The 27,494-nt window shown below is 44.5% G+C and overlaps 1 protein-coding gene across 1 annotated transcript; it reads right to left on the bottom strand.

Annotated features, from left to right (window-relative positions):
* Positions 1 to 587: 587 nt before the first annotated feature.
* On the bottom strand, positions 588 to 26,915 carry LOC137341040 (voltage-dependent calcium channel gamma-1 subunit-like). Its single transcript, XM_068003892.1, has 4 exons — positions 26,480 to 26,915; positions 6,457 to 6,531; positions 5,190 to 5,327; positions 588 to 3,612 (listed from the first exon to the last, which is right to left on the bottom strand). The coding sequence occupies exons 1-4, from the start codon at positions 26,718 to 26,720 to the stop codon at positions 3,386 to 3,388; spliced, it is 681 nt and encodes a 226-aa protein (XP_067859993.1). The 5' UTR covers positions 26,721 to 26,915; the 3' UTR covers positions 588 to 3,385.
* Positions 26,916 to 27,494: the final 579 nt, after the last annotated feature.

Raw genomic sequence — 27,494 nt, 5'->3', positions numbered from 1 at the left:
TCTGTGTTTCCATGGAGGGCTGAGGTGCCCGCCTGAATCGGGCAGCCTGGGCGTCCAGCTCAGTAAAACCTGTCCTTTGAGGGAAGTGCTCAAATTATTTTTGCGGGGCCAGGAGTGCTCCTCCGGGCTCCACCAGAATATTATGGGCTGCTGAACCCAGGGCTCCCTCCTTCCTCCACATCACAACCTCCCCATCCTCTCCCTGGGCATACCTTTCCCCACCACTCTCTTTCCCCCCCCAGCCGGGTCGGCCCAATATTGCACCAGCGCAGAGCTGGTGAGTTGCATTGGGCCGCCCGTTCAAGGACTGCAGCTCGCCGCATACAAGATAATGAGGCCTGGCCCTCACCACTGCAGCTCTCGGGCGGCAGAAGTTAAAATCCACCCTTGAGACTCCTAGGTTTGCTTTCAACCTCCCTACCTATTTCAACAACATTCATGGAGTAGACGGTCACTGAGATGATGTCTATTACGAGATGGGCTGTGGGGGTTGGGGGGGTGTGAAGCCTTTGTGCAATGCACCAAAATCATGCTAACAACTAGATGTTGAAGTTCTTTTTTTAAAAAAAAGTCATTTTGTACATCCATTTATTTACATTTTTAATTCAGGAAAATGCCATCAATTTAGAAAGTCATTTTACAAGTATAGTAGGAGTAAGATAAAATTAAGTCATTCAACTTTGAGACAGAAGGTCAGTCTGGGAATGTTAAGTGTGAAGTCCATCCCCTGACTGTCATTGTACAATATAATAGTCACACAAATACTATCTGATAACATGCATTGGGCTTAAGTTGCTGGCTATTGTCATGCAGCCTCAATCCATGCACTTAAATTGTATTGTTAGCTGGAATATCCGCGCTACACAATAATAATGGGGCCTGCATTGTTTTGATGACCATATTATCTTCCAGATTTATTCCAGTTTTGTATCTCCCATTGCACAGAAGTGACTTCTGGTCAGTCCACAAGTGACGGTAACAATCTGCATGAGGAAATGCACTACCTGATGTGTTAACGAGTCATACGGGTTCACTCCCGAGTCTGTGCTGAGCACGGCTGGGGTGGCAGTAGGGTACTATAATTGGCCTCAGTGATTGGGGTGGGGGGAGAGGAAACAATCAGGAAGTTTTCGTACTCTTGATTGCTATCCTGTGACTCCTGCTGGAAATTGCATCTATAAACGTGACCAGGCTCAGCTATGATGCCTCATTGTCGAATAGCCTGCCAACGTTCACAGTCCAGACTCTCACATCAAGAGCAGACACTTGGGCAAGATGCCAGAGGACTGCTGCCACCTGTGCAACTGTATCCCAGCATGATTCTGCATCTTCAGGGGAAGCACTCTAAACTTACATGAGTGGGCTGTGACTCTATAGAGAGAGAGAATCCTCACGGGCAACTGGAAACTCTATGTAATTTCTCAGTACAGGGTTGGAGACTTCAACATGAATGTGGGTTTCCACACATGTGAGACATTCAGCTAACCAAAAATAAATACTTTAGATCTTATTTTAACTGTTAGGTTTATTTTTTTTCCAGATGCCTTTGCCCTCTCAGTCCAGCTAATATAAATTTGACAAAGTAAGGTTTGATACCAAGAACTTGGCTGTATTTGCCATTTGTTGCATTCCTGTTTTAAAACTTGATTACTTGTGCTTAAGTGGAGCATACAGTACATAAGTAGGAACAGGAGTAGGCCATTCAGCCCCTCGAGCCTGCTCCGCCATTCATTTAAATCAGGGGCAATCTGTACCTCATCTCCATTTACCTACTTAATAGGAAGAACGCTGTAAACAATTCAAAACACAGAATGTTCGAGACACATTTTCATGACCAATATGGAAACAATGCAGATTTCAGAATCTATACATACTGTAAGGAGAAGTGTTAGAGAAGGTACAAACAAACAAAAAGATGAGAAAAAGTGGCCAGGCCCATCAAAGCTCACCCAGTCCACAGGACAGAGCAACCTCAGGCTCCACCCTCCACAATCACTAATGTGCTGACCCTTGGGGAGGCAAAAACACAGCAAAAAAAAACCTGCAGCCAATTTCAGGAAAAACTCTGAGAAATTCCTCCCCCAAGCGTCTTTTTTTATCTCATTATTGAAGAAGTTTGTGTGTGTGTGTGTGTTTATAAAGAGGGGCTGCCATGCAGTTAAAACGCAAATGCATGCTCGAAGGACAGTGGAACCTCAAAACAGTGTAACTATGGTGATGAAAGAAGAAAGAACTCATCACATCTACCAAACTAGTATGTAAAAGTGGCGTATTATAAAATAGTCTAGTGCTGAAATGTCCTTTTTCTTGGTGGTTGACCTACAGATCCAAGATTTCTTGGGGGGCTTTTTTTTTTCAAACTATAGTTTGGAATATTGTAGCTGTTGATTAAAAACATCAAAAAAATCATATCCACACACTGAGCAGAGGTGAGGGTTTGATAATGGGGCTGAGTATACTTGTTAAATTGTATTTTTTTTTGTAAATGGGCTAAACCATGTTTTGCATAGAGTATTTAAAAATGTTCCACAGTAAATACTGTTATAAATACTTACTGATATTTGTGTTAACACATTTTTAAAAAAACTTGCAACAATGAAGAATTTAAGAATGAAATTTCTAGGGAAGCAAGATTCTGGAGAAATGAATGACAGCTAGACTATGTAAAAAGAGATGTTGTGTAGATCTGAATTTATTAACCTTTAAAGCCATTCAAGATGGGCTGTCTGCTTGAGGGTTTGATATTTAATCTGCAGTCGTGATAATACAGCACCTGCCTATACACACTCGCAATAATCTACAACAGTGAGGTCTGCTTATGTGCCCCCTTCCACTGTTGTGCATCAGACGTATAATCAAAGAGAGTCTCACAACAGTTTCAGTACAGCTACAGTCATAAACCCGGCAATGATTCACCATTAACTGTGTGTGTGTGTGTTAATTCTCACACTGCGAGCAACCCTTCCAAGTCTGTAGCACTGAAGAAATAATAAAATAAACTAGAAAATGCACAGTCTAATCAGCATCCGAAAGGGAATGAAAGTTTAATGTTTTGGGTGTGACATGTTAACCCCTCTTTCTCCGATTAACATCCTGAACATTCCGTCATTTTCTATTTTTTATTTCATATTTCCAGCAGTCTCAGTTTTCTGTTTTTATGCCAGTTCTCAGGACTCATTTTTTAAAAAAATAAACAGGCAAAAGATCTTAATCAGTCTTGTTTGTAATTTCAGTCATAATTTTTTCTCCTTTTTAAAAAAAAAACAAGCCCTGATAATGAGCCTCCCTTTTTAACACCATCATCACCCATGTTTTTCCAACATTCAGCACCCATATCCCTGCCTGTAAAAATTGTCGTGTTGCAAAGTGACTATTTTGCTGTTTTTCACTGCTCTGGTGGTGCATCCATGCACGTTTCCCATGGGTTTTGGGGCATGCGTGGCAGAGAGATCAAAAGGAGGGTAATCCCGCCGATGAAGAGGATCACAAAGGCGGTACTGGCACAGGCAAAGGACCAGGCGTAGTGGTACTCAATCCAGATGGTTTCGTCGCTGTCTATCATCCGTTTCACTGACTGTCGCATGACCTCCACAGAAATAATGATGCACAGTCCTGAAACAAAGTCATGCGGAATAAGTCAGGAGCTGGAAGCACCATAAGTGGGCGTAAAGAAAAGAATTTCACATTCAGGAACACACATTTATGCTTCGTTTGACATTTATGCAGGGTAGCTCCTTGGGCATGGAGTGGGCGTACTATATTGTCTGATGGACCTTGCAAGGCAGAAGCCTCACAGCGCTCATTAAATTCTCCTGTAGTGCTGTTCAAACCGTTTATATAACCACAAAACTGTGATTTAGAATCTGAAGATTATACGGGGTACTTTACCGCCCCCCCCTCCCCGCCCCCCAAAAAAAAAAGTTTGATCGCGCAATCCATAGTTTGGTCCAGTGGACTATTAAATGTTGTGCATGATAGGAACAGGAGTAGGCCATTCAGCCCCTCGTGCCTGCTCCGCCATTTGATAAGATCATGGCTGATCTGTGATCTAACTCCACATATCTGCCTTTGGCCCATATCCCTTAATACCTTTGGTTGCCAAAAAGCTATCTATCTCAGATTTAAATTTAGCAATTGAGCTAGTATCAATTGCCGTTTGCGGAAGAGAGTTCCAAACTTCTACCACCCTTTGTGTGTAGAAATGTTTTCTAATCTCGCTCCTGAAAGGTCTGGCTCTAATTTTTAGACTGTGCCCCCTACTCCTAGAATCCCCAACCAGCGGAAATAGTTTCTCTCTATCCACCCTATCCGTTCCCCTTAATATCTTATAAACTTCGATCAGATCACCCCTTAACCTTCGAAACTCTAGAGAATACAACCCCAATTTGTGTAATCTCTCCTCGTAACTTAACCCTTGAAGTCTGGGTATCGTTCTAATAACATGATAACAGCGGGGTGGGGGGATCTGAGTAGTGAGGAGTTCTTTTGTCTCCCTCCCTCCAGTGTCCCGCTGGTGACATTGCTGTTGAGGAGAGGGTGCCTATGTCTATAACTCACTCCTTTTTAAACCAGCCTGAGCACCGATCTGGAGCTGCCTGCCCCCCGGGGAAAGCAGCCGGTTAAGGTTCATTACCTTTCACGGAATGGGTTGAGTAAATAACCGTGAACAGCGAAGTCTTGAGTGAGTTATGACTAGGCGTCACCTGTGGGATATGTGGATGATGTAACCACAGCTCCTCATCATGTGTTGGAAATTCTAACAAATAGCGGGTAAGTAATTAAAATAATAAAAGTGAGCCTCCCTGTTGGCTCGGAGATTAGCTGCACCACCAAGTGAGCCATTCAGACCGTGAAAAATGACCACTTGGGCGTGGTGGCTGAGAGTCAGTGCCTGCAAGAGGAGAGGGAGGGATGGAGGGAGGGAAAGTATTAATTAAGATATTCTGAGTGGTTCCTGTTGGTTCCCCCCATCTCCCCGGGAACACTATCTCAGTCTCAGTCCAGCATGCCCACGGAACACGAAAAATATTCTGTGGAGGTAACCTCATCACGCGACATGCAATTTGCCCCAAGTATTACCTCAGTGAAAAAACAGGCTTTAATGAAAAGAAATGTAATAGGGTCCTACACTATGGTCAGGACACAGTCCGGCTGTTAACCCTCTGACCAGAGCACAGACACTGACCTACCTGAGAAAGTGAAGAACATGCCGGCGGGTTTCAGGAAATAATCCAGACTCTTGTTGAAGGAGAGCAGAACACAGACCGTGCCGAGGAGCATGAAGCCCACACTGATAATGGCAATGGCTGCTGCCGATATACTGTATTCTGGAGAAAGAGCAACAGGTTGTTTGAGCAGAAATGTGTTGGCTGGTTCACTCGCTTGCTGTTAATCTCCTATTTTGTCTTCTCCCAGAAGGATCAGTACTGGGATACCAGTCAATATGTAAAGTGGCAGCACCCAGTAACGGTTTGAAAATAAATCCCCCTGAAGTATAATCTGCATTAGTCTCTGCAAAATCCAAAGATCTGGGCCTAGAAATTGGTTCGTGCTGGTAGCGCTCAGGGCAGCCCAATTTTGCAAAGGGGGCTTCAAACAGGTGTTACGCCCCCTATTTGCATATGCAAAGGGCCTAACGCTTGTTTCAGGCGCTGTTCCTGGATCCCTCTTTTTCTGCCTTTAACAATATGGCGGAGCAGCGCACTTCTGGCACGTGTTGCGCCTAAAAGACGGACGCGGCGCCATCGAATTTCTAGGCTGTGGTGTTCCAGAGGACTAAATGGTGTTGGTCACTACAGATGAACAAACATAATACTAGCCCTTGTGGCTCAGTGGTCAAGTGCCCTGCCCGGTGTGGTACTGAGGCACAACGACCAGGAAGGCCCTGATTTTAAATCTGGCCGTGTGCTGGCTGAGTTAGATGATAATGGCTGGGGTTGCAATATGGGTGGTGAGGCTCGAGGCTCAGGGCTTTGGAAGGGAAATAAATCAGCCAAGATTCATGCTTCCTGATTCATGCTGGAAACGTCATAGGTTTGGCTCGGTTTGGCTCAGCTCAGTCCCCACCCCCCCCCCCCCCCTCAGCTCTTATGGATTAATCTCTCTGTCTAGGCCCACACACCCATTCGAGATGAATAGGGATTTGGGTAAGCTATCAGAGGATGCCTGAAATATACCTGGAACATGGAAAGAGTGAGTGCCTCCAGGATAGAAAGGGGCAACATTAGGGGAAGTAGGTTACAGAATAGTGAATGTCTCTCCATGTAACAGCTTCTTTTTCACTCGTGAGGCTGGTAGTATCTCTATTACCCCTTCATCAGTTATACAGGTCACATTTGAAAATTGTAGCACCTATCCTTTATTGCTGCATCGGTTAATCTTCAGGATAAACAGATGGACAGCTGGCTGAGTTTATCCCACAGCAGAGAAAGATCCCATAGCTCTCAGGTCACTTACCCTTCTGAGTGGTAAATTGGAATATTTCTGCATTCTCTCCTGACGTGAAGTGCTTGAAATACGTGCAGTTATATTCTGACCAAAAATAAAACAGTAGAAATTAGCAAAGTGAAGCAGACACTGGGACATCCTTATGGTAACAAGCACCATTGGGCCTGTCAAGTTCTCCCTCTATCGATACCGTACAGTTTCCCTGTTGCCATGGAATCTACCCAACCTGCTCTAGCTTCTGAGCCAAGCACTAGTTAAACCTTCAAGGCAAAGCTCTAAGTGAAATTTTGTCCTGACTCTTACAAATATTCAAACGAAACTCTAGGATATTAATTCAACCTTACAAGCCACATCTTTGACTCTGCACAGTTACTTTCCAAATGAATGATTCACACATATCCCATCAATACAGGAACCACGATATTCCACAGTGTTTGATCATCCATGTCTTTCCTTAACCTACTTCTTAATTAGATTCTTACCTAACTCTTTTTTGAAAGGGTTAGGTCCCAAAAAAATGTTATTTACAGAGTTCATCTGAAGACAAAAGGTGGTGTGTATCAGCTTGACTCAGTTGGTAGCACTCTCATTTCTGAATCACAAGGTTTGGGTTTGTGCCCTACACCAGGAGTTTGAACTCATAATCCAGGCTGGCACGCTAGTAAACGAGGGAAAGCTGCAGTGCTGGAAGTTCTGTCCTTCAGATGTCTGTTTGGGTAGATGTTAAGGATTCCAGGACATTATTAGAAGAAGAGCAGGGAATTGTCCTGTTCCGGTGCCCTGGCCAACATTCCTACCTCAAACAACACCACCAAAAACAGATTAACTGGTCATTCATCTCATTGCTGTTAGTGGGACTTTGTACATGAAATACTATGGGACATGATAAGGTGCTATGTAAATGTGGGTCTTCATTACTTACTGATCGGACATGTACACAATATCTCCAAAGAGGGGAATGGCCATGTTAGTATCTGATTGTGTAGTTTTATAGAAAATATTTATAACCAATTAATCTCCCGTGGCATCGAACATGGTCATTTCTTATTGGTCCCTGATATCTTTGTATTGCTGTTTCTATGTTTCCTTTTCTGCTTCTATCGCTCTGTCTTCTCTTCTGCTTCTCTCACTCTTGTTCCTCTATCTTTTCAGGTGGGAGGTGGTGGGTGGCAGGTTGTGGTGAGGCAAGGGAAGGAGTCACCAACAGTTTCAGGATGTATTTGAAGTGGGTATTGTGGGGAGAATGTGGCCCTCAGTGGCTCCCTTCCTATCCCCTCCCCCGAACATGTGTGCTTCCCCAACCCCTTCACTCCCATCGCATCCCCTACCCCTTCAACTTCCCATTATCTCCTCCCTTTCCTAACACCCCTTCACTCCATTACTTCAAACTTCAGCCTACTTTTTAAAAAAAAATTTTTAAATAAATAAAATTAGAATGAGGAAAGACACTGACTGCCTTTCTTTCGATCCATCTCTCTGTCTGTCTCTATCTTATAGGTGTTAGCTACCCGTACTTTTTTCCTTTTGAACTACCCACTCAACCCTTATATCCTCCTCTCCTCCTTGCTTTGCTGTCAACCACCTCACCCTTAACCATCCATCCACTCCCCCCACTCCCAATTTCTCCCCCATAGCGAGTGATGAGAGACTGAAGGCCCCCTCACCCTCAACCTGTTTCCCTCTTCCTTTTCTTCTATTCTTTCTCCCCTAATTCCTGTTTCCCTCAAAGAGGCTTTGTTTGATTTCAAACTTCAGCCTACTTTTAAAAAATTTTTTAAAAATAAATAAAATTAGAATGAGGAAAGACACTGACTGCCTTTCTGTCGATCCATCACTCTGTCTGTCTCTATCTTATAGGTGTTAGCAATTAGAATCTGACTCACAGGTGTAAGGTATTGTCATTAACCTTTTCTGTCAGCAAAACACATGTGGATAATTAATTAGCTTCAAAATGTAACTTTTTTTGAAAATTGAACTAACATTAACGTGAAGTCTCTCTCTCTCTCTATTTTATATTAAAAATACTATCCCCTCACTCTTTTTGTCTCACCCCATCTCTCTGGCCCCAGTCTCTCTCTCTCATCCTTTCTCAGCTTAATACACTTTCTGAAGCTTCTGAGCACAAAACAAAAGCTGTAATACGTATGTAATCAGATCATTGTAACTTTTTTATCACACACATATAGCCTCTTTTTTTAAAGATTCAATACAAATTTTATTTCAGTGATATTTGACATCTTGTTTTTCAAAATTATTTGAAGAAAAGCTGCTGAATAGAAAAGCATAGAAGCCAAAGAAAAATATCCCATCAGTACGTCAGCTGACTGACCGGTACTGCTGCAACCTGAAAACCTAGGTATTCTGCACATGCTCAGACTGCACAATCCAAACACAGCTCACTGAGTCATAGCTCTGGACAAAACTATCAAATCCAAGTCCAGGCTTTTGGGAAAGGTCTGAGGCCTTCAAATAAAAGTGAATTATTTAAAATCACAAGAGACAATTCAGTGAATAAATACAACCAAGTCATTGTGAAATATGCAATTTTTCGGATTTTTAAAATTTGGTTTAAATCATTATTTTGGACATTAGAAAAAAGCAGGGGGGAAAATTCAGAAAGCATTTTGAGTAATTTGTGGAAACTTGGGTGATCTACTCTCACTATAAAATAGCAGCTATTGTATGTCACACAACGTGACGTGTTTAACATTGAAAAGGCTGATCAAAGTGCCACCTACAGCTACTGTACTTACAATGAGTTTTCAATGAAACTCACACCCACATACCAAATTTAATGTATAATAGATTAGTATACAACAATAAAATTAATGTGCTAGTCCAAATTTAAAGGATAGTAGTCTCTTCTGTATGCTGGGTCCTTTGTGAAATGAATTTGGGGACTCTCAATCCAGTCCCTAATGGGTTCAGGCCTATAGCACAAGACTGTCCCTAGTCTAGCAATAATTGACACTCTCACTTGGAGAGGCCACAGGATGGCAAATGTAGAAAATGGGGGAAAATGCTATATTGGTGCATTAGGAAGTGCTCTTTTCAGATTGGGGCTGATGCACATTGTTGTGGCAGAGTAGAGACAGCTTTACTCCAATCTGGCTGTGCTACACCAAACCTGTGAGTGCTCGATACCGACCCTGGGGAACTTTGGTTAGACCAAACTAGAGTACACAGTTCCGGTCTCCATATTACTAAAAGGATATAGAGGCATTGGAGCAGCTGTAAAAAGGATTAACAAGGATGATACCAGAACTGAGAGGTTATAAGTATCAGGAAAGACTGAACAGGCTGGGACTCTTGTCTCTAGAAGAGAGAAGTCTGAGGGGTCACCTAATAGAGATCTTTATTATGGGGGGATTTGATAAGGTAGACATGGAGAAAATGTTTCCGCTTGTGGAGAAATCCAAAGCTAGGGTCATAAATATAAGATCGTCACTAATAAATCCACTAAGGAATTCAGGAGAAAATTCTTTACCCAGAGAGTGGAACTTGCTACCATGTGGAGTGGTTGAGGCGAATAGCGTAGATGCATTTAAGGGGAAGCTAGATAAGTACATGAGGGAGAAAGGAATAGAAGGATATACTGATAGGGTTAGATCTTCTAGCAATGACCCTTTTTTTTGCTTAAGTAAATTAAGCAGTTAGGAAGGCGAATGGTATGTTGGCCTTCATTGCAAGAGGATTTGAGTACAGGAGCAGGGATGTCTTACTGCAGTTATACAGGGCCTTGGTGAGACCACATCTGGAGTATTGCGTGCGGTTTTGGTCTCCTTATCTAAGGAAGGATGTTCTTGCCATGGAGGGAGTGCAACAAAGGTTTACCAGACTGATTCCTGGGCTGGCAGGACTGACATATGAGGAGAGATTGGGTCGACTAGGTCTTTATTCACTAGAATTTAGAAGAATGAGAGGTGATCTCATCGAAACAAATAAAATTCTAACAGGACTAGACAGACTAGATTCAGGGAGGATGTTCCCGATGGCTGGGGAGTCCAGAACCCGGGGTCACAGTTTCAGGATATGGGGTATGCCATTTAGAACCAAGATGAGGAGAAATTTCTTCACTCAGAGGGTGGTGAACCTGTGGAATTCTCTACCACAGAAGGCAGTGGAGGCCAAGTCATTAGATGTATTCAAGAAGGAGATAGATATATTTCTTAATGTTAAAGGGATCAAGGGATATGGGAAAAAAGCGGGAACAGGGTACTGAGTTAGACGATCAGCTATGATTATTTTGATGTGGAGATGCCGGTGATGGACTGGGGTGCACAAATGTAAGGAATCTTACAACACCAGGTTATAGTCCAATAAATTTATTTTAAAATCACAAGCTTTCGGAGATTATCCCCTTCGTCAGGTGAATCTGACCTTCACCTGACGAAGGGGATAATCTCCGAAAGCTTGTGATTTTAAAATAAATTTATTGGACTATAACCTGGTGTTGTAAGATTCCTTACATATGATCATTTTGAATGGCGGAGCAGGCCCGAAGGGCCGAATGGCCTACTCTTGCTCCTATTTTCTTTGTTTCTATGTAAAAGGATCATATTTTCATTGGTGGGATGGGTTTTTTTTCCTCAGTTTTCTCTTCTCTTCTCCAGAAGGGACAATTCCTGATGGAGTTTGGTCCTGGGCTGCTCGTGACCCTTTGTTATTTTGTCCAATTGGTCATTCTTCATGTTCGAGCCTATATAGTGAGTGGCAGCATGCTATTCAACTATCAAAGGCATCATATTTGAGTCTGAACCTTTCCTCATTGAATGTCCACACTTGCACTTTCCAGCAGGGGTCACTTCAATCAGGAGGGGGAATTGTGGCTGATCTGACCTCGTTCTAGCCCAGGGGCTACTGACCCCGACACCGGCCCAGAGTGAGATTAGTTAACTCAACCTACAGCAGAAAAGGAACCTGAGACTTTCTGACTACATTGGGTAGTGTCTTTATCCAGTGAGAAATTGGGGGAGTTATTTTAACAAGCCTTAAATAGGATTCCTAATGCATGCCACCCAAGATAGCTGTTTGCTTCTCTTGCTATGGTCTACTGTATGGCTCCAGCTGTCTCTGCAGCTGTTACCAGAGCATTCAGACCCGACATTCATGACACCTCTTGTTAATCCCTTTTGCAGGGATGAAGGATGAAATTCACTGGGTCATCTCATCCCAAAGTCACATATCACACCAATCACTCACAAAGAGAGAATAAAGATTTAGTTCTGTGATTGGAAATAAAAATTAGATGTAAAATACTTTATAACCTCCACCCCAGAATTCTCCAGCCTAATTCAACCAGTGAAAGTGGGCTTTTTCTAAATGCTTTTTCCTCTTCCCCGGCACCCCCCACATTCCTCCTTCACCTGGCCCGGGAATACTAACCTGTGCCGGGTTACAGTCCCACAGGCTCCGGCCCCTCTCCAGTTCCTTACCCAAATGTCAGATTATTCACATGTGAGCCTGGACAGCAAGTATTAGCATGGGGAGTGTTCACACCTGAGCCTCACCTTGTACTCATTCCACACGCTCTTAAGCTATTGCTATATTGCTCTGTGCACTGTGCCAAAACACCAACTCACACTGCGGGTGAGAGTGCCTGATATACAGTGAACATATCAGCAAGTTAACTTTGGTGCTGCCACAGCACAAAACCTGAGGGTCAGGAACATGGTATCAAAGCAAGGTTTTTTTCCTCTTTAATTTTTTTTTTGCTTGTCAATTTGAGGGATGTTAGTGCTACAGAGTGTAACACTTCCCATCTCAGGCACCCGATGTCATTATCAAGCACTCCCAGGTCAGGTATAGTATGGTATGGTCAAATGCAGAGTAAAGCTCCCTCTGCTCTGCCACAGTGGCAAGCCTCTGTCCCCAACCTCAGAGGAAGATTCCCCACTGAACCAATGCAACATTTATTCCATTTCCCACACCAGTCATCTTCTGATCTCCATAAGGCTACCAATTCAAGCAGAATTAGGACTGGTTTTGTGCCATGGACCTGTACCCATTAGAAATTGGATAAAGACTGCTTAAACTCAATTCACACAGGGCCCTTCCAGCCAGCAGTCTGGGCTGGATTTGAATCCAGGTCCCAGATGTGAAAGGTTAGTGTCTAACCTACTGTGCCACCCAATTCCCCCCTCCCAAAGCTGCTTTATTTTGCACTGGGGAGTTGCTAAATAAGATGATGAGTAGGAGTCCCAGCTGATTTCTCCCCTCCTTAACCTTGGGGCACTGAGACCAACTGTAGAACCTCTACTCCCACCTTAGTTCACATCAGCTGATTTAGCACAAGACTGGGCGACAGCCTGGGACCTTCCTAGTCTGTGGTAGTGGCCAGAGGGTCTCAGTGACCCCTCTCCCTCGGGAACTCTTTTAAATTGGTCTGACACTGCGCTGGATTTCTATTCACGCTGCTTCTCCAAGTCAGTCAGGCTCTGACTCTAGGTATAGGGTTCATTTACACACAGGGGCGACACTGACAAATACACAATGAACAGAAAATCGTGCAGAGCATACGTTGCTGCGATCTCACAATATGAGCTCCCGCTGGGCACAGCTCCCCACCTGAAACGTATATCTGTGAAATCAACCCTTCAACAACTTTGGGGTCCATTTTGCGCTGAGTTGTAATCTAGGGGCATCCCAGTGTTCAGCTAACAGATGTTGCGGCATTAGGACGCACTTGTTCGGTAGTTTTAAGCTCTTGTTATGTTTCAGATGTGTCAGTTTAAGTAAACCCTCAGCAGTGTGAGGGAGTTAAATTGTCAGCAAAGTCACTCATTGACCCAAACTGCTTCAGTCACTCTATTCCCCAGCTCGGTGTCGAGGATCAGTGACTAGAATGATGCTATCAGCTTGGCTTTTGATGTGTATAACTCTGAACAGAATTGAACAAAAAAACAAATGTCGATGTTAAGATTTTCTTTAAATTAAAAGATTTCCCATGATTAGAAATAACTGCGCTGTCGGTGCAGAGTTCAATCCCCAACAGCTGGATGAGATTGATGTTTTACAAGAATCTGTTCAAAGGCAAACAGGAAGAAGGATTTCACCTCCACCTGACCAGATGCTTTCTCATCTCCTGTGTTAGTGTTGTCCAGTCATTAGCCACATGTGGGTAATTGCATTTCTGATTAGTAAATAAAAATTGAGTGATGGACACTGCAGCTGAGCATGTGATCTCAATACTCGTATGGTTTATACCATAAAGTATGGTTTATGTACTTTAACCTTTTTGAGTGTTTGTTGGTAAAATGGTAAGATGAAAGTTATGTGCCAGTGTTTTTTTGAGTATTGTGTATGTTTTACTTCCTTGGTTACTTAGTGTTGTCAAGAAAGAAAGAAAGACTTGCATTTATATAGCGCCTTTCACAACCTCAGGACGTCCCAAAGTGTTTACAGCCAATGAAGTACTTTTGAAGTGTAGTCACTGTTGTAATGTAGGAAACGTGGCAGCCAATTTGCGCACAGCAAGGTCCCACAAACAGCAATGTGGTAATGACCAGATAATCTGTTTTAGTTATGTTAGGTGAGGGATTAATGTTAGCCAGGACACCGGGGAGAACTCCCCTGCTCTTCTTCAAATAGTGCCACAGGATCTTTTATGTCCACCTGAGGGGGCAGACGGGGCCTCGGTTTAACGTCACATCTGAAAGACGGCACCTCAGACGGTGCAGCACTCCCTCAGTACAACTTTCCAGGATTGTCCTGCAGTCTCCAGGAATTAAAGATTAATCTCCCCGGGCACTGCTGTGAGCAGCCTGGGGAAAATCAAAGGGGCATTAAAAAAGATTGGGCTTTTTAACTTTTCTTTGAACACTTTTGTTCATTTGTTATTAAAATATTGGAGATGAGTAAAAAAGGCTTTTGAAGATAGGAGGTCGTGTAATAAATCTCCAGGAATATGTCCAATCAGAGATGGAAACCCTATGGTTACTGCTTATTAGATATCTGCTAAAATGGTGTGCAAAATGGTAACACGATGACAAGGGTGAAAATGCAGGACGTCAGCAGCGTGGAAACACAACAAACATTGAATGGGGAGAGGAGCAGTCATCATGGTCAGTTCGACCAATCAGAATAACCGCTCCAGGCCAGCAGAAGAAAGCAAGCCCATTAATAACAAGCAACACCAACAGGGCATGTAATGGAGAGCAGGGGTGGGTCGGGAGGGAGGGAGGGCGGGGGCCGGGTCCGGAGGGAGGGAGGGCGGGGGGCGGGGGGCGGGTCCGGAGGGAGGGAGGGCGGGGGCCGGGTCCGGAGGGAGGGAGGGCGGGGGCCGGGTCCGGAGGGAGGGAGGGCGGGAGTGGGTCCGGAGGGAGGGCGGGCGGGGGGGCGGGTCCGGAGGGAGGGAGGGCGGGAGTGTGTCTGGCGTATCTCAGTGTGAGAATCAACATTCTCAGTAATCGCTCTGATTATGTCAAAGTACCACTCACAACTGCTGGACAAAAAACGAGAAGCTGCACTAAGATGTTCTGCGTCTGATAAGTTCATGTTAGAGTTTCAAACTTTGGTGAAAGAGAAAGATTGCAAACTTTTCCACTGAATGGTGATAGATGTTTAAGTGAATATACACATGAAGTATATTTACCTGTATTGTGTCTGACATTTTCTACTAAAATTAATGTGTGTGGCTAGCACAGTGTCGCAGTAGCCACACCTGCAATTTCTATTGGACAACACTGGCCTAAATTACTGAAGGCCCCTCATGGATTTTGGGTCAGTCCTGGGTGTTGTGTACGGGACGTGTTACCGTGTTAAAGTGGCTGGTCTCTAAGACCCCGCTTCGATTTTAACTTTTACGCTGATCCCTGGAATGTTTTTGCAGGGTCGACATTTAACCTCAACTCAGGGTCTCAATTTGTAGAATGTGTTTAGTGATTGAAGGTCCCGCCCCATAGAATTTACTATAACATGGTCTTGAAGTTGAGGATGTCAGTGAGCCAATTATCCTAACTCCCCTTATGTCTTACTTTGGTCTCTTTCCTTACTAAAGTCCAGTCCCCGTCCCCATGTCTCAGTGTCTAGAAGCGGTGAGGAATTTGTCTCACAGCAGCTGCCAGATCTTTGTTATTTGGCGAGTGCCTGCAATCTTTTCACGCTATCGACAGCTGCCGACGAGGAGTTGGAGTGCAGACTGAGGCCTATTGATGACCACAAATTCCCTGAATTGAGCATCTAGTTATTTTCCAATCAGACTGGGGATTGGGCTTATGATCATATTTCAATATTTAAACGTTTAGGGTCTGCTCTCAGTTCTAACTGGAGATAAATTTCTTCGTCTGTGATTTAAAACCAGTTCGTCTGACATCAGAAAGGTAAATACAATGATGTAATGGGCTAACAACACTCACCAAAGAGTTAAGTAACTGTCATCCCCTTTTTACAAAAGTCCCATTCATAGTTTGTCCTATTTTCATTGAGATTTAATCCATCAAATAATTAATCACATCGAACTGCTGTTTGGTTGGGGATTATTATCCTTGACCGAGATCACTGAACCTAAACAGATCTCAACAACAGCAACCTGCATTTGTATATCACCTTTAACATACAAAAATGTACCAGGGCGCTTCACAGAGGCATAAGGAAAACCGATGGTGAGCCAATTAAAGTTTGGTCAAAGAGGCGCGGTTTAAGGAGGGTTCTTAAAGGAAGGGAGAAAGGTGGATTGGTATAGGGAGAGTGGAAGCTAGGCAGCTAAAGGCACAGCCGCCAATGGGAGTGGTGGGGAGGTAAAGGAAGGAGGGGTTGCCTGAGAGGTCAGAGCGAGGATTGGAAAGTTTGAGAAGGAGCTTCAGAGCTGGAGGAGGTTACGGAGATCGGGAGGGGCGAGGCAATGGAAGGATTTAAAGACAAGGATGAGAATTTTAAATGTAGCTCCTGTAAGCGGATTTTCCCGTTACTGTCGCAACAAAGGGCTGTTAGTCCTTCAACAACAACTTCCACGTGATCCGGGCCCAAGTGATTATTCAACAACAAGTTTTAATATTGACTTACAATAGAATCATCCTACAGCTGTCTTCAACATTACATTAAATGACAAGCAATTCACACAACCTGGTTTTCCCTGTTGACTTAAGGTGATCAGACTCGACCTCCGTAGGCTGCATCTTGGCTATGGACTTCCGACTGTCCCGAGAATTCTAACTTTTGGGAGGAACAATGCCCTGTCTTTATACTATTTGGCTGCTTTGATCTGCACATACACATCTCTGGGCTTATCTCCTAGTCGTTAATTATCCAGCCAGGCTGATGCCACGCTACCAGCTCAAGGTGAGCTGTTTCATGTGGCGTAACTAGTCGCCTCAACCTTCCTCTTTGTTTCACAAGCTGTGGTTGTATTCAGGAATGTGTGGGTTCCTTCCTTACCTGAGTCTCATGGCCTTGTGTGTTCTGTTTCGTTCCACAATTCTAACCACCTCAGCAGTCTTTCAATGAAACCAGTTCTGTGGTCTGCTGACTTCTCCTCATCCCCTATCTAGGTGCAGGCTTTCTCATGATTCATCGTGTCTTTGTTAACCCAAAGATGAGGACTTCTGCCTCCACCAGCATCACCCTCTTGCTAAATGCTTGGGTGCTATGCAAGATGGATAACTTGACCATGCTTGTTTTAAACCATGTTCTTACAGCTCCCAATCTCCCAACTCCTCAATATAGATCATGAAGATGTGGGGTGCTTGGGACTTGGTGTGGGACAGGATATGGGGAGCAGATTTTTGAATGTGCTGAGGTTTATGAAGGGAGAAGCATCGGGGAGCATTGAAGTAATCAAACCTGAAGGTGACAAATGACGGTTTTAGCAGATGATGGGATAAGGTAGGGATGGGAATAGGTGATATGAATGTGAAAGTAGGCAGCCTTTGTGATGGAGAGGTTATGGGTTTGGAAACTCAGCTCAGAGTTCAACCGGTCACTGAGGTTGTGAACAGTCTGGTTGAGCCTGAAACAGTGACCAGGGAAAGGGATAGAGTCACTGCCAAAGGTACAAAGTTTGTACCGAGGATTGAAGATGTTGGCTTCAGTCTTCCCAATCTTTAACTGGTGGAAATTATGGCTTATCCAAGATTGGATATCAGACAAGCAGCCTGACAGCACAGAGGCAGTGAGGTTAAGAGAGGTAATTGAAAGGTAGAGCTGGGTGTCATCGGCATATACGTGGAAGCTGACCCCATGTCTGCCGATGATGTTGCCATGGGACAGTGTGTAGAAAGGAAGGGGGTAAGTCAAGGATGGGGACTCCGGGGATGATGGTACAGAGTGAGAAGAGAAGCCCTCGCTAAGAATGCTCTGGCTATGATTGGATAGGTAAGAATGGAACCAAACAAGGGCAGTGCCATTGAGCGTGACAACAGATGAGAGGCATTACAGGAGGATTGTATGATTGGCTGGGTTAAAGGCTGCAGAGAGGATGAGGAGCGATAATGCACCACATTTACATAGAATGTCATTCATAACTTTGTTTAGGGGTGTTTCAATGCTGTGAGAGGGACAGAAATTTGATTGGAGGGATTTAAATGGAGTTCCAAGAGAGGTAAGCACAGATCTGGGAGTCAAGGATCTTGGAGAGGAAAAGAAGGTTGGAGAGGGACGATAGTTAACTATGGCAGAGGGGTCAAGAGTGGACTTTTTGAGGAGGGGGTTCTCAATTTGAAACAGATTTTCCACAAGATTTTCAGTTTTTCCCCCAACAACCAGGAGCTTGACTTGGGCATCTGCACATTTTTCATGTTGATTCATGCCCGAAGTCCACTTCCCTTTACAAGCATTCTAGCTGGCTTCTGAACAGGAGCTGACTGTCTCATCACAAGTCAAGGCAGAGAATCTACATATGAAGATAAAGCTACCTATAGGATTAATTTGGTGTTAATGGCCAGTAAAGCACTCCCTCTTCTCAGACTTTTAAAAATTATTTAAGGGGATTGTGATTTTTTTTTATCACCTGCAGTAGGATCTGAGGTGTGGTTACTTACAGTAAGTACCAATTGCTGAGAGTCTAGGTGTATATGTTTCCTATACTTCAGATGTGGCAGTTGCCTTAAGTTTGTGAAGCATTAAGACCTAGGAAGACTGTACCATTCCCTCTATATTGTTTGGAACAGGGTCCTAAAAATGGAAGAGTCCAATAAGAGACCATTCTGAAAGTACCAACCTGATCAGAGCCACTGGTTTGCAGTGACTGAACAACCCAAATTACATTTTGATTACACCAGTAGATCTCCCATGGTGTTGCTTCTGGTGAGCAGGAGAATAATCTATTTTATACTGACAGGAGCAATATATCATCAGGCACAACATATAATAATAAAGGAAACTCCCACGGTGCTTCTGCTAGTAATCTGGAGCATCATATGATACTTCACTGCTAAGATGAAGCTGTATTTAAGCTGGACTGTTCCTTTAAGGCCACTGGTCAATCACTTCCTGTGGGAAAGTGACCTAAATAGGCACATCCAGGTAACTGTAGCGGCTTGCCAATTTCCTAGGGCCACTTAAAGATTAATAGTTGTAGCTGCATGTAAATTTCTGCCTCCAGGTCAGAAACCCAGCATTAAACGATTGTCTTACCTTTTCTTAATTGTTTTGCATTTGTGTGGCAGATGCCTATTTGACATAAGAGTTCATGTAATAAATGTGGAATTCCAAAAATTGAAAAGGATTGTACTCTGGCCCATTCCACCCATATTTCAGTGCAAACTGCCTTTATTCACAAGTCACTACTCGGCGTGGAACTGATCCACACAGAACAGAGGAGGTCACTAGCACTAATGGATAGGGGAGTATCTATGGATGTTGTCTACATGGACTTCCAGAAGGCATTTTATAAGGTTGTGAACAAGAGATTATTAGTAAAAATTAGACCACATGGAATTGGAGGTAACCTTGTGAAGTGAGTGGTTATAGTTGGGAGATAGGAAACAGAGATTAGGGATAAAGGGAGCATTCTCTGATTGGCGGGATGTGACAAGTGGTGTTCCCCAGGGATCTGTACTGGGGCCTCAACTTTCCGCCATATATATTGATGACCTAGATGAAGGAATAAAGAGTTGTATATTCAAGTTTGAAGATGATACTATGTTAGGTGGCACAGTAAGTTGTATAGATGGGAGCTGGAAGTTACAAAGGAACATAGACAGACTAAGTGAGTGGACAAAGTTATAGCAGACGGAGTTCAATGTGGGGAAGTGTGAGGTCATCCACTTTGGATCTGAGAAAGACAAATCGAAATATTTTATTAATGGTGAGAGACTAAGAGCTGTGGAGGAGCAAAGGGCTTTAGGTGTCCATGTAAACAAATCACTAAAAGCTAGTGCACAGTAATTAAAAGGGGTAATGGAATGTTGGTCTTTATCTCCAGGGGGTTGGAATATTCAAGTGAGTAAGTTATGTTTCATTTGTACAGACCCTTCGTCAGACCTCATCTGGAGTATTGCATTCAGTTTTGGGCACTGAACCTCAGGAATGATATATTTGTCTTGGAGGGGGTATGGTGTAAATTCACCAGAATGATACCAGGGCTTAAAGGGTTAAATTATGAGGATAGGCTGTATTCCTTTGATTTTAGAAGGTTGAGGGATGATTTAACCAAGGTGTGTAAAATGATAAAGGGATTTGATAGGGTAGATATAGAGAAACTATTTCCTCTGGTGGGGGAATCCAGAACAAGAGGGCATAATCTTAAAATTAGAGCTAGGCCATTTAGGAGTGAAATCAGGAAGCATTTTTCCACACAAAGGGTGGTGGAAATCTGGAACTCTCTCCCCCAAAAGGCTGTGGATGCTGGAGATCAATTGAAATTTTCAAGACTGAGATCAATAAATTTTTGTTGGGTAAGGGTATCAAGGGATATGGAGCAAAAGGGGGAAGTGCAGATCAGCCATGATCTAACTAAATCGCAGAATAGACCCAAGGGGCTGAATGGCCTACTCCTGTTCCTATGTAGATGAGGAAAGTTACCAGGTGGAACCCTTGTGTGCTCTTGTTATATAGTTTGAAGTAGGCACTTAGGTTGGCCTCAGACCCTGGGATTAGGAGGGGGATATCCATCCCAATCCTGATCAATGCCAGTGACCAGAAGACCAACATTGATTCAATTGGGAATGCAGAAGGGTGAAGCTACTAAACAGGTCTACCTGAATGGTAAACATCAAAAGCAGCAGGCTATTGTCAGCTAAGTGGTCCTACAACCAATGGATCAGAGCAAAGCTATCACATCCAGTCAACTAACAGGAGAAGCAGTAGCATGAACATCCCCATCCTCAACTATGGTGGAGCCCGGCATGAGAGCAAGGGACAAGGCTGAAGTGTTCACAAGTATCTTCAGTCAAAAGTGCTGAGTGCATGATCCCCACCATCATAGATATCAGTATCCAGCCATTTGGTTCATTCCATGAGACATTAAGGTTAGGTGTAGGGCTGTTTGTTGATGTGTTCGGCTCCATTCACAAATCTTCTGATAATGAAGCAGTTCATGTCAGCCGACAGCCCGATCAGGATAATATCCAGGCCAGGGCTGACAAGTGGCAGGTAACATTCCCACCACATAAGTGCCAGGTAATAACCACCACAACCAAAAGAAAGTCCAACTCCTCCGGAGCTTCAATCGCGTCACCGTTGCCAAATCTCCCACCATCAATATCTTGGGAGTTTCATTAACCAGAAGGTTATCTGGACCAGTCATTCCAACAATCATGGCTACAAGAGTAGGACAAAGGCTGGGTAAGCTGCAACAAGCAGCTCACCTTCTGACCCCCCAGAGCCTTTCCATCATTTACGAGGCTCAAGTCAGGAGTATGATGGATACTCACCACTTTCCTGGATGGGTCCAATCGTGACAACAATCAAGAAGCTCAACAACTTCATCTTCATTGTCACTGAGTCGAAATCTTGGAACTCCCTACCTAACAGCACTGTGGGAGCACCTTCACCACGCGGACTGCAATGGCTCAAGAAGGAGGCCCTGGGCAGTATATGCCGGCCTTGCTAGTGACGTCCATATCCCGAGAATGAATTTTTTAAAACCTATCCAGGACAGAGCAGTCTGTTTGATTGGTGTTCCTACCACCAGGCTCAATGCCCATCTCCTCCATCGCTGGCGCGCTGTGGCTATTGTATGTATGATTTGCAGGATGCTCTACTGCAACTAACCTGGGTTACTTTGACAGCACCACCCTCCCCTCGTGACCTCTACCACCTAGAAGGACAAGAGCAGCATTGTTGTGGGGGCATCATAATCCCCAAATTCCCCTCCAAGTCATACACCTGATTTAAACATTCCTTCATTGTTGCTGTGTCCATATCCTGGAATTCCCTCCCTAACACCATTGTGGGAGCACCATCACCACCAGGACTACAGCGATTTAAGGAGTAGGCCCATCTCGACCTTCTCAGGGCAAGTAAGGATGGGCAATCTATGTGGCCTTACCACATCCCAAGAACAATCTTTTTTTAAAAACCTGCTGTAAAGTGGATATGTGTGTGGACAGGATGATTCACCTTTAATCCTGCTCCAATGGGGCAATAGCCGGACAACACCATCTGCCTGGGTCCACACGCGAGGAATGGCTATTTGTACGAGAAGGGGGCCATATACCAGCGAGATTAAGTCCTTCGAGGAGGGGGAGGAGATTTATCATTGAGAGAGAGATTAAAAAGATGATGGTGCGGCTAATTGTTGGAGTCTGATAGTATTTGATGAACAGTGAGCAAAGTTGCAGCCGCGTCGATACGAGTGGGCACATTTGGCATTTCAGTTTGAATGTGAACACTGGACCTGACCGAGGACTGAAGGCAGAGTGTGACTGTGGGCCTGGAGAGGTCGCTTCACCCTATGTGTTTCTGGGTGTGCTCCGCCTATCCTTAAACACAGCTGCAAACGTTCAGGCGGTGTTCTTAATGCACAGGTATTTTTAAAGTACATTTTTATAAAGTTAAAAGAAACCAAAACGAAATGGCTAAAAAAAATAAGCGACGAGCACACACAGAGGGAGTGAACTTTCGGAAACTTATATAATACGCGGGGAGCGCAAGGGCAGCAGAGAGCGCCTCTTGAATCGAATTGTGTGGAGTGGACGAGGCAGTCGGTTTTATGTTCCAAATACAGTCCTGGATTCATAAATAAAGGAGTGAAAGTGAGAAGGGACAAATCCTGATGGTGAGTGGGTGTGAAACGGACCTTCCCCGGGTGTAATGCGGCGTCACATCGGTGCACAAACATTCCATTAAAACAGACCTCGTGTGATCACAATGAGCTGCAAAGTCAGGAGATGACAACAAACCGCTCCAGATCCAGGTGGTGACACTATAAATGAAACAGGACATCGCGTGGATAACTTTATAAATCACTGGGGGGGGGGGGCAGTGGTTGCGAGAGACTTTCTGAAACGTACCCGGCGTTTGGCAAAAGGAGACGGTGATCTTTGGGGGGAGAGCAGAGCTCCAGGGCTGATCAATGCTGAGAAATTACACCGGTGACAAGGAACACTGGCCAGTTCTTGAGGGAGGGTGGGCACTAAATCACTGGGCTGTGCCGATTATTCAATGTATATAAACACTCGGGGGACTGTGAAACGATTCCGATTGTTATGGGGGACTATTAGAAGACGAAGGGCTTCAATGTCCTCTCGAGATGCCACAGATTCTGGCCTCTCCGCAGACGGCACTGTCGTGAGCAGGTGAAACAGGAGGCCACCCAAATATAACCCGATTCCGGAGTGGGTCTTGATGCTGGTATAGTTTTATAACAAGCGCTGATTCGGTGTAAATGAGTTGTATTTTTAATAGGAGGAGGAGGGGAGGGTGAGGGTGGGGAGGGTGAGGAGGAGTCAATGAACCGAGGCGCCCTTGGCACTTCCCAGTGTCTGGTTCCGTATTGTCAGGTCCACCAACGCATTTCTTGGCTCCCCTTGGAGTCTGCATGGCGCTGATACAGTTCAAGTTGCCAAGACAATTAGAGCCCGCTGGCTGAAAAGGATCAGGAAAAGCTTCTTAATAGATCCGCCCACAAACCCTTCAATGGCGTAGTATTTATGCGAGGGGCAGATGTAATGAACAAGGTGACATCTGGACCTTAGACCTTCGGTTCCACTGTACCAATGTAAAGGTGACAGTGTCATTTGAAGAATCGATATTTTGTTTTTAAGTCAGTCATAACAGAAAACTACCCATATAGTACAGGGGGGTATAGGTCAGGCAGCTCGACCTGAAGGGCCAGATTATAAGTAGAGCACTCTAACCAATCTCTCATCCTAGAAAACTGGAACCCGTTATCACTGTTCAAATTTAGCCCTTTGATGTTATTATAAGGCAGTTAATGGACACTGGGGGATTACTAATAGATTGAAAACACGTGAACGTGTATATACAAACACGATGACAGAACGGACACATGTAACTACAGACCTATTAGCCTTCAATTCCATGTAGAATGATGGAATAAATTATTAGGAATAAAGTTGACGATTATCTTTACAACCGAGTGAATAGCAGTCAACATGATTTAGAAAGTACAGATTCTTCCTGACAAACCTCTTTGAGGAAGTGACAACTTAAGCGGGGATTGTGGTAAACGCTAGGGCCATGTGTACTTAGATTGCCAAAGGTCACTGGGATAAAAGGGCTACCAATTAAGTCCAAAGCTTCTGGGCAAATCATGGGAATGGATAAGAAATTGTCTAAAAGATAGAAAACAACGAGCACTTGTGAGAATGATATAAAGACTTGCATTTATACAGCGCCTTTCATGACCTCAGGACGTCCCAAAGCACTTTACAACCAATGAAGTATTTTTGAAGTGTAATCACTGTTGTAATGTAGGAAATGCAGCAGCCAATTAGCGCACAGCAAGCTCCCACAAACAGTTTTAGTGATGTTGGTTGAGGGATAAATATTGACCAGGACACTGGGGAGAACTCCCCTGCTCTTCTTGGAAATATTGCCGTGGTCCACCTGAGAGGGCAGATGGTTTAGAGGTCTCACCCAAAAGACTGTACCTCCAACAGTGCAGCACTCCACTGGAGTGTCAGCCTCGATTTTGTGCTCAAGTTTCTGGAGTGGGGCTTCAACCATGACCTTCTGACTCAGAGGCGAGAGTGCCACCCACTGAGCCACGGGTGACACATGAGGCGTGTGAGAGGAGTCATGATGAGGCGATGGGGTACATGGATTCAGAAACCCAATGTAAATTGGTCATATTTGGAGGTGATAACAAACCAGAAGGGGCAGTAGAACCAAAGGGGAATCGAACCCAAAATTACAGAATGGCTTAAATAAGTGTTGAGTGGGCAGATCAGTGGTAAATAAAATTTAATGCTGAACAACGAGAAGCGCTGAGCCTCAGGAGGAAAATGTGCTCAAAGAGAACCGAGTCTTAGACTCAATGCTCAACATGTCCAAGCAGTGCAGGCAACAATCAACAAAGCCAACAGAATGTAGGCAAAAACAGTAGAACACAAGTCAGAGGGAGTTGGGATCGAACTGTGCAGTGCTCTGGTCAGAGTAGACCTTGAGTACTGAGATACAGGAGGGACATTCAAGTGCTGGAGACAGATCAGAGAAGGGCCACCAGTCTGATCACCAATGTCAGTGTCTGAGTTTTGAAGAAAGCCCGGAGAGACTTGGATTTTTCAGCCTGGAAAGGAAGCATCTGAGAGGCGACCTTAGAGGTGTAGGAACATAGGAACAGGAGTCGGCCATTCAGCCCCTCGTGCCTGCTCCGCCATTTGATAAGATCATGGCTGATCTGTACAGGATAGTTACTGAAATGGGGAAGGTAAATCCAGAATGTTACTTTAAATTAAATGGTGGAAATCGGACAAATGGACACAAGGTCCGATGAGCGAACGGTAAATTTAGCCCTGGAATCAGGAAGTTCTTCAGAGAGCGATCAACGCCTGGACTGGACTTTTAGATAAAGCAGTGGAGACAAAACCCCTGGAATCAGTAAAGAAACAGTTAGATGCTGCAATGGAGGAAGTGTCGGGCCTTTCTGGGTGGATGAAGTAAGATGAGTGAAACGGTCTCCTTTACCCGTAAGTGTCTGGTGAACTGCGAATTTCCTCGTGTGCTCCCAGGCACACGCCATGCATTGGGAGCAATGAAACAAGGGAGGCACAGCAATCCTGAAATAATGGCTGATAAATCAAAACACAACTTATAGTATTAAGGTTAGTTCCATCTGCCCTCTTTAGCTGCTTTATTTAACTCATGTAAAACTCAGTGTAATCTAACACCAACACCTGTTCTGTAACTAGCTAGGCGGGCCTTTAGCTAAGCAGTTTCTATCCCATGTATATTTTAATTTGCAATTTGCCAAGAAGACTTAAGATTTTTTGAGTACGGGATATATTGTCAGAAAACATTGAGAGAAAGTTACCAGTGACCCCTCCACCCCACCACTATCTCCGACCTTCCAAATACCCAACTCTCGCCCACCTCCCTGTGTTTTCAGCGCTTCCCCAAAGGGGAGAGAGTTTGTCCGGGTTCTGAGCCCGACACTTGGTACAGGACGTGTTTCCATGTTCTGAAAGATGGCAGATTTATTACAATAAATGGCCGACTGGTGAATCTTGTTCATGTCACCAAGGCGGACGGGACGTTAACAACGCACACCTGGATAACCAGGAATCCCAACTCCCTTCTCAGACCGTCTCCCAGTGTGTTTTAGATGCCTTAAGACCAAGGGGATGTTGCCAATTGCGATATTATAGTGTATTTGGGGCAGTGTTTTTATCAAGTGGATTAATACATAGAGAAGTTAGAAATATTGTGGCCCTCCCCCCGTTACTAGTAAAAATGTCAGGCTTTTAGATATCCGGGTAGTATTTGTGAAACTGTCTTTTCTAATGGTCAAGTCCCTGTTTGTTTTGTAAAATGAAGCCGATAACCTCAGTGATTTGGATTAAAATTCGGAATGATTTAGTTCGCAATGCAAAATTGAACAAACGAATGTTCTACTGTTTTATCCCTTGTAATTTGCCCCCCCCCTTCTATTTAGTTCAGTTGGAAAAGATAAACTTCACCTGTCACTTACCTCCGGGCAAATCCGTGGCCCCACAGCCCTTGCCGTCGGGATCCGCCGTTACGACGAAGGTCTGTTTGGTGCAAAGTCTCCACAGCCCAAAATGGGCCTCCTCGCAAGTGGTGTTGAATGTTTCGAGCCTGGGGCTGAGCACGGCCCAGTAATCGGTGCTGACAGCGACCACCATTAATATAATACCAACCGCCACGATGCAGAATGTGAGTTTAATCTTCCCTGTTTTTCCCTCTGTCATTGTGCTGGTGAAGACCTTGAACGCGTCTTCTCCCGTCCTCTGGTCTTCCCAAAGTTTTTGCACCCAAGTTCCAAAATCTGACCCCACCCCGGTTTGATCCGCGTCAGACCAGTCGGGAGTGAGACTAAGTCAACTGGGGCTGACTTGCCATCTGTTACTCTATATCTGGAACTTCCCTCCCGCTTGCTCGATGAGTTACACACACGGCTCACATACCTTTCGTGTCATCCACCATCACCGCGAGAGTTTTCCACATTCTTAGATCGGGGAGAGTGAATATTGGCCTCTGATTCTTGCCGGGGTCAAGTTGCCCGGTGGCTCTGTGCCAGTCTCGGCTGGTGCGGCCCCGGACTGGATTCCGTTCTATTAAGAGCTGCTCTCTGATGGGGCCTGACGGGTTGTTTATATAGAAACTACACAACTCAATTTAAAAAAAAAATCTTGAAGGTAACCAGTTACTGTGAGTCAGGTGGAAGTTTGGCGGGGTGGTAGTTATCAAATGATGTAAAAACGCTTCAGCTGCATTTGGGGGGGGGGGGGAAGAATTTTTTAAAAAACTTTAACCAGCCTCCCACCGGAGATGTTTTCGGGAGTGTTTGAAGGCAGGCTGGCCTGCTTACCCAGAGACACTTTGATGTGATGGTAAGTCTGGAGAGTGTTTGGTGCGCCCAGAGACCCTGCCCGACAGGCTCTGCTTATTGTGGGTGCCAGCACTGGCCCGTGTCCAGTCCCGGATTGGAACGGTCCCAAGACCGGAAGAGGAATGGGGATTGC

The sequence above is a fragment of the Heptranchias perlo genome, chromosome 23 (assembly GCF_035084215.1).
Source record: "Heptranchias perlo isolate sHepPer1 chromosome 23, sHepPer1.hap1, whole genome shotgun sequence".
Lineage (NCBI taxonomy): Eukaryota > Metazoa > Chordata > Chondrichthyes > Hexanchiformes > Hexanchidae > Heptranchias > Heptranchias perlo.
The sequence above is the reverse complement of the archived record's forward strand: the minus strand, read 5'-3'. Positions and strand labels throughout refer to the sequence as shown.

What these genes read in the sequence shown, in the direction of transcription:
- LOC137341040 (XM_068003892.1), bottom strand. Translation starts at nt 26,720, where the DNA reads ATGACAGAGGGAAAAACAGGGAAGATTAAACTCACATTCTGCATCGTG. An exon ending in GGCCACGGATTTGCCCGGAG is followed by an intron (nt 6,532 to 26,479) that starts GTAAGTGACAGG and finishes ATTTTTGGTCAG; the next exon opens with AATATAACTGCACGTATTTC. An exon ending in CCAATTTACCACTCAGAAGG is followed by an intron (nt 5,328 to 6,456) that starts GTAAGTGACCTG and finishes CTCTTTCTCCAG; the next exon opens with AATACAGTATATCGGCAGCA.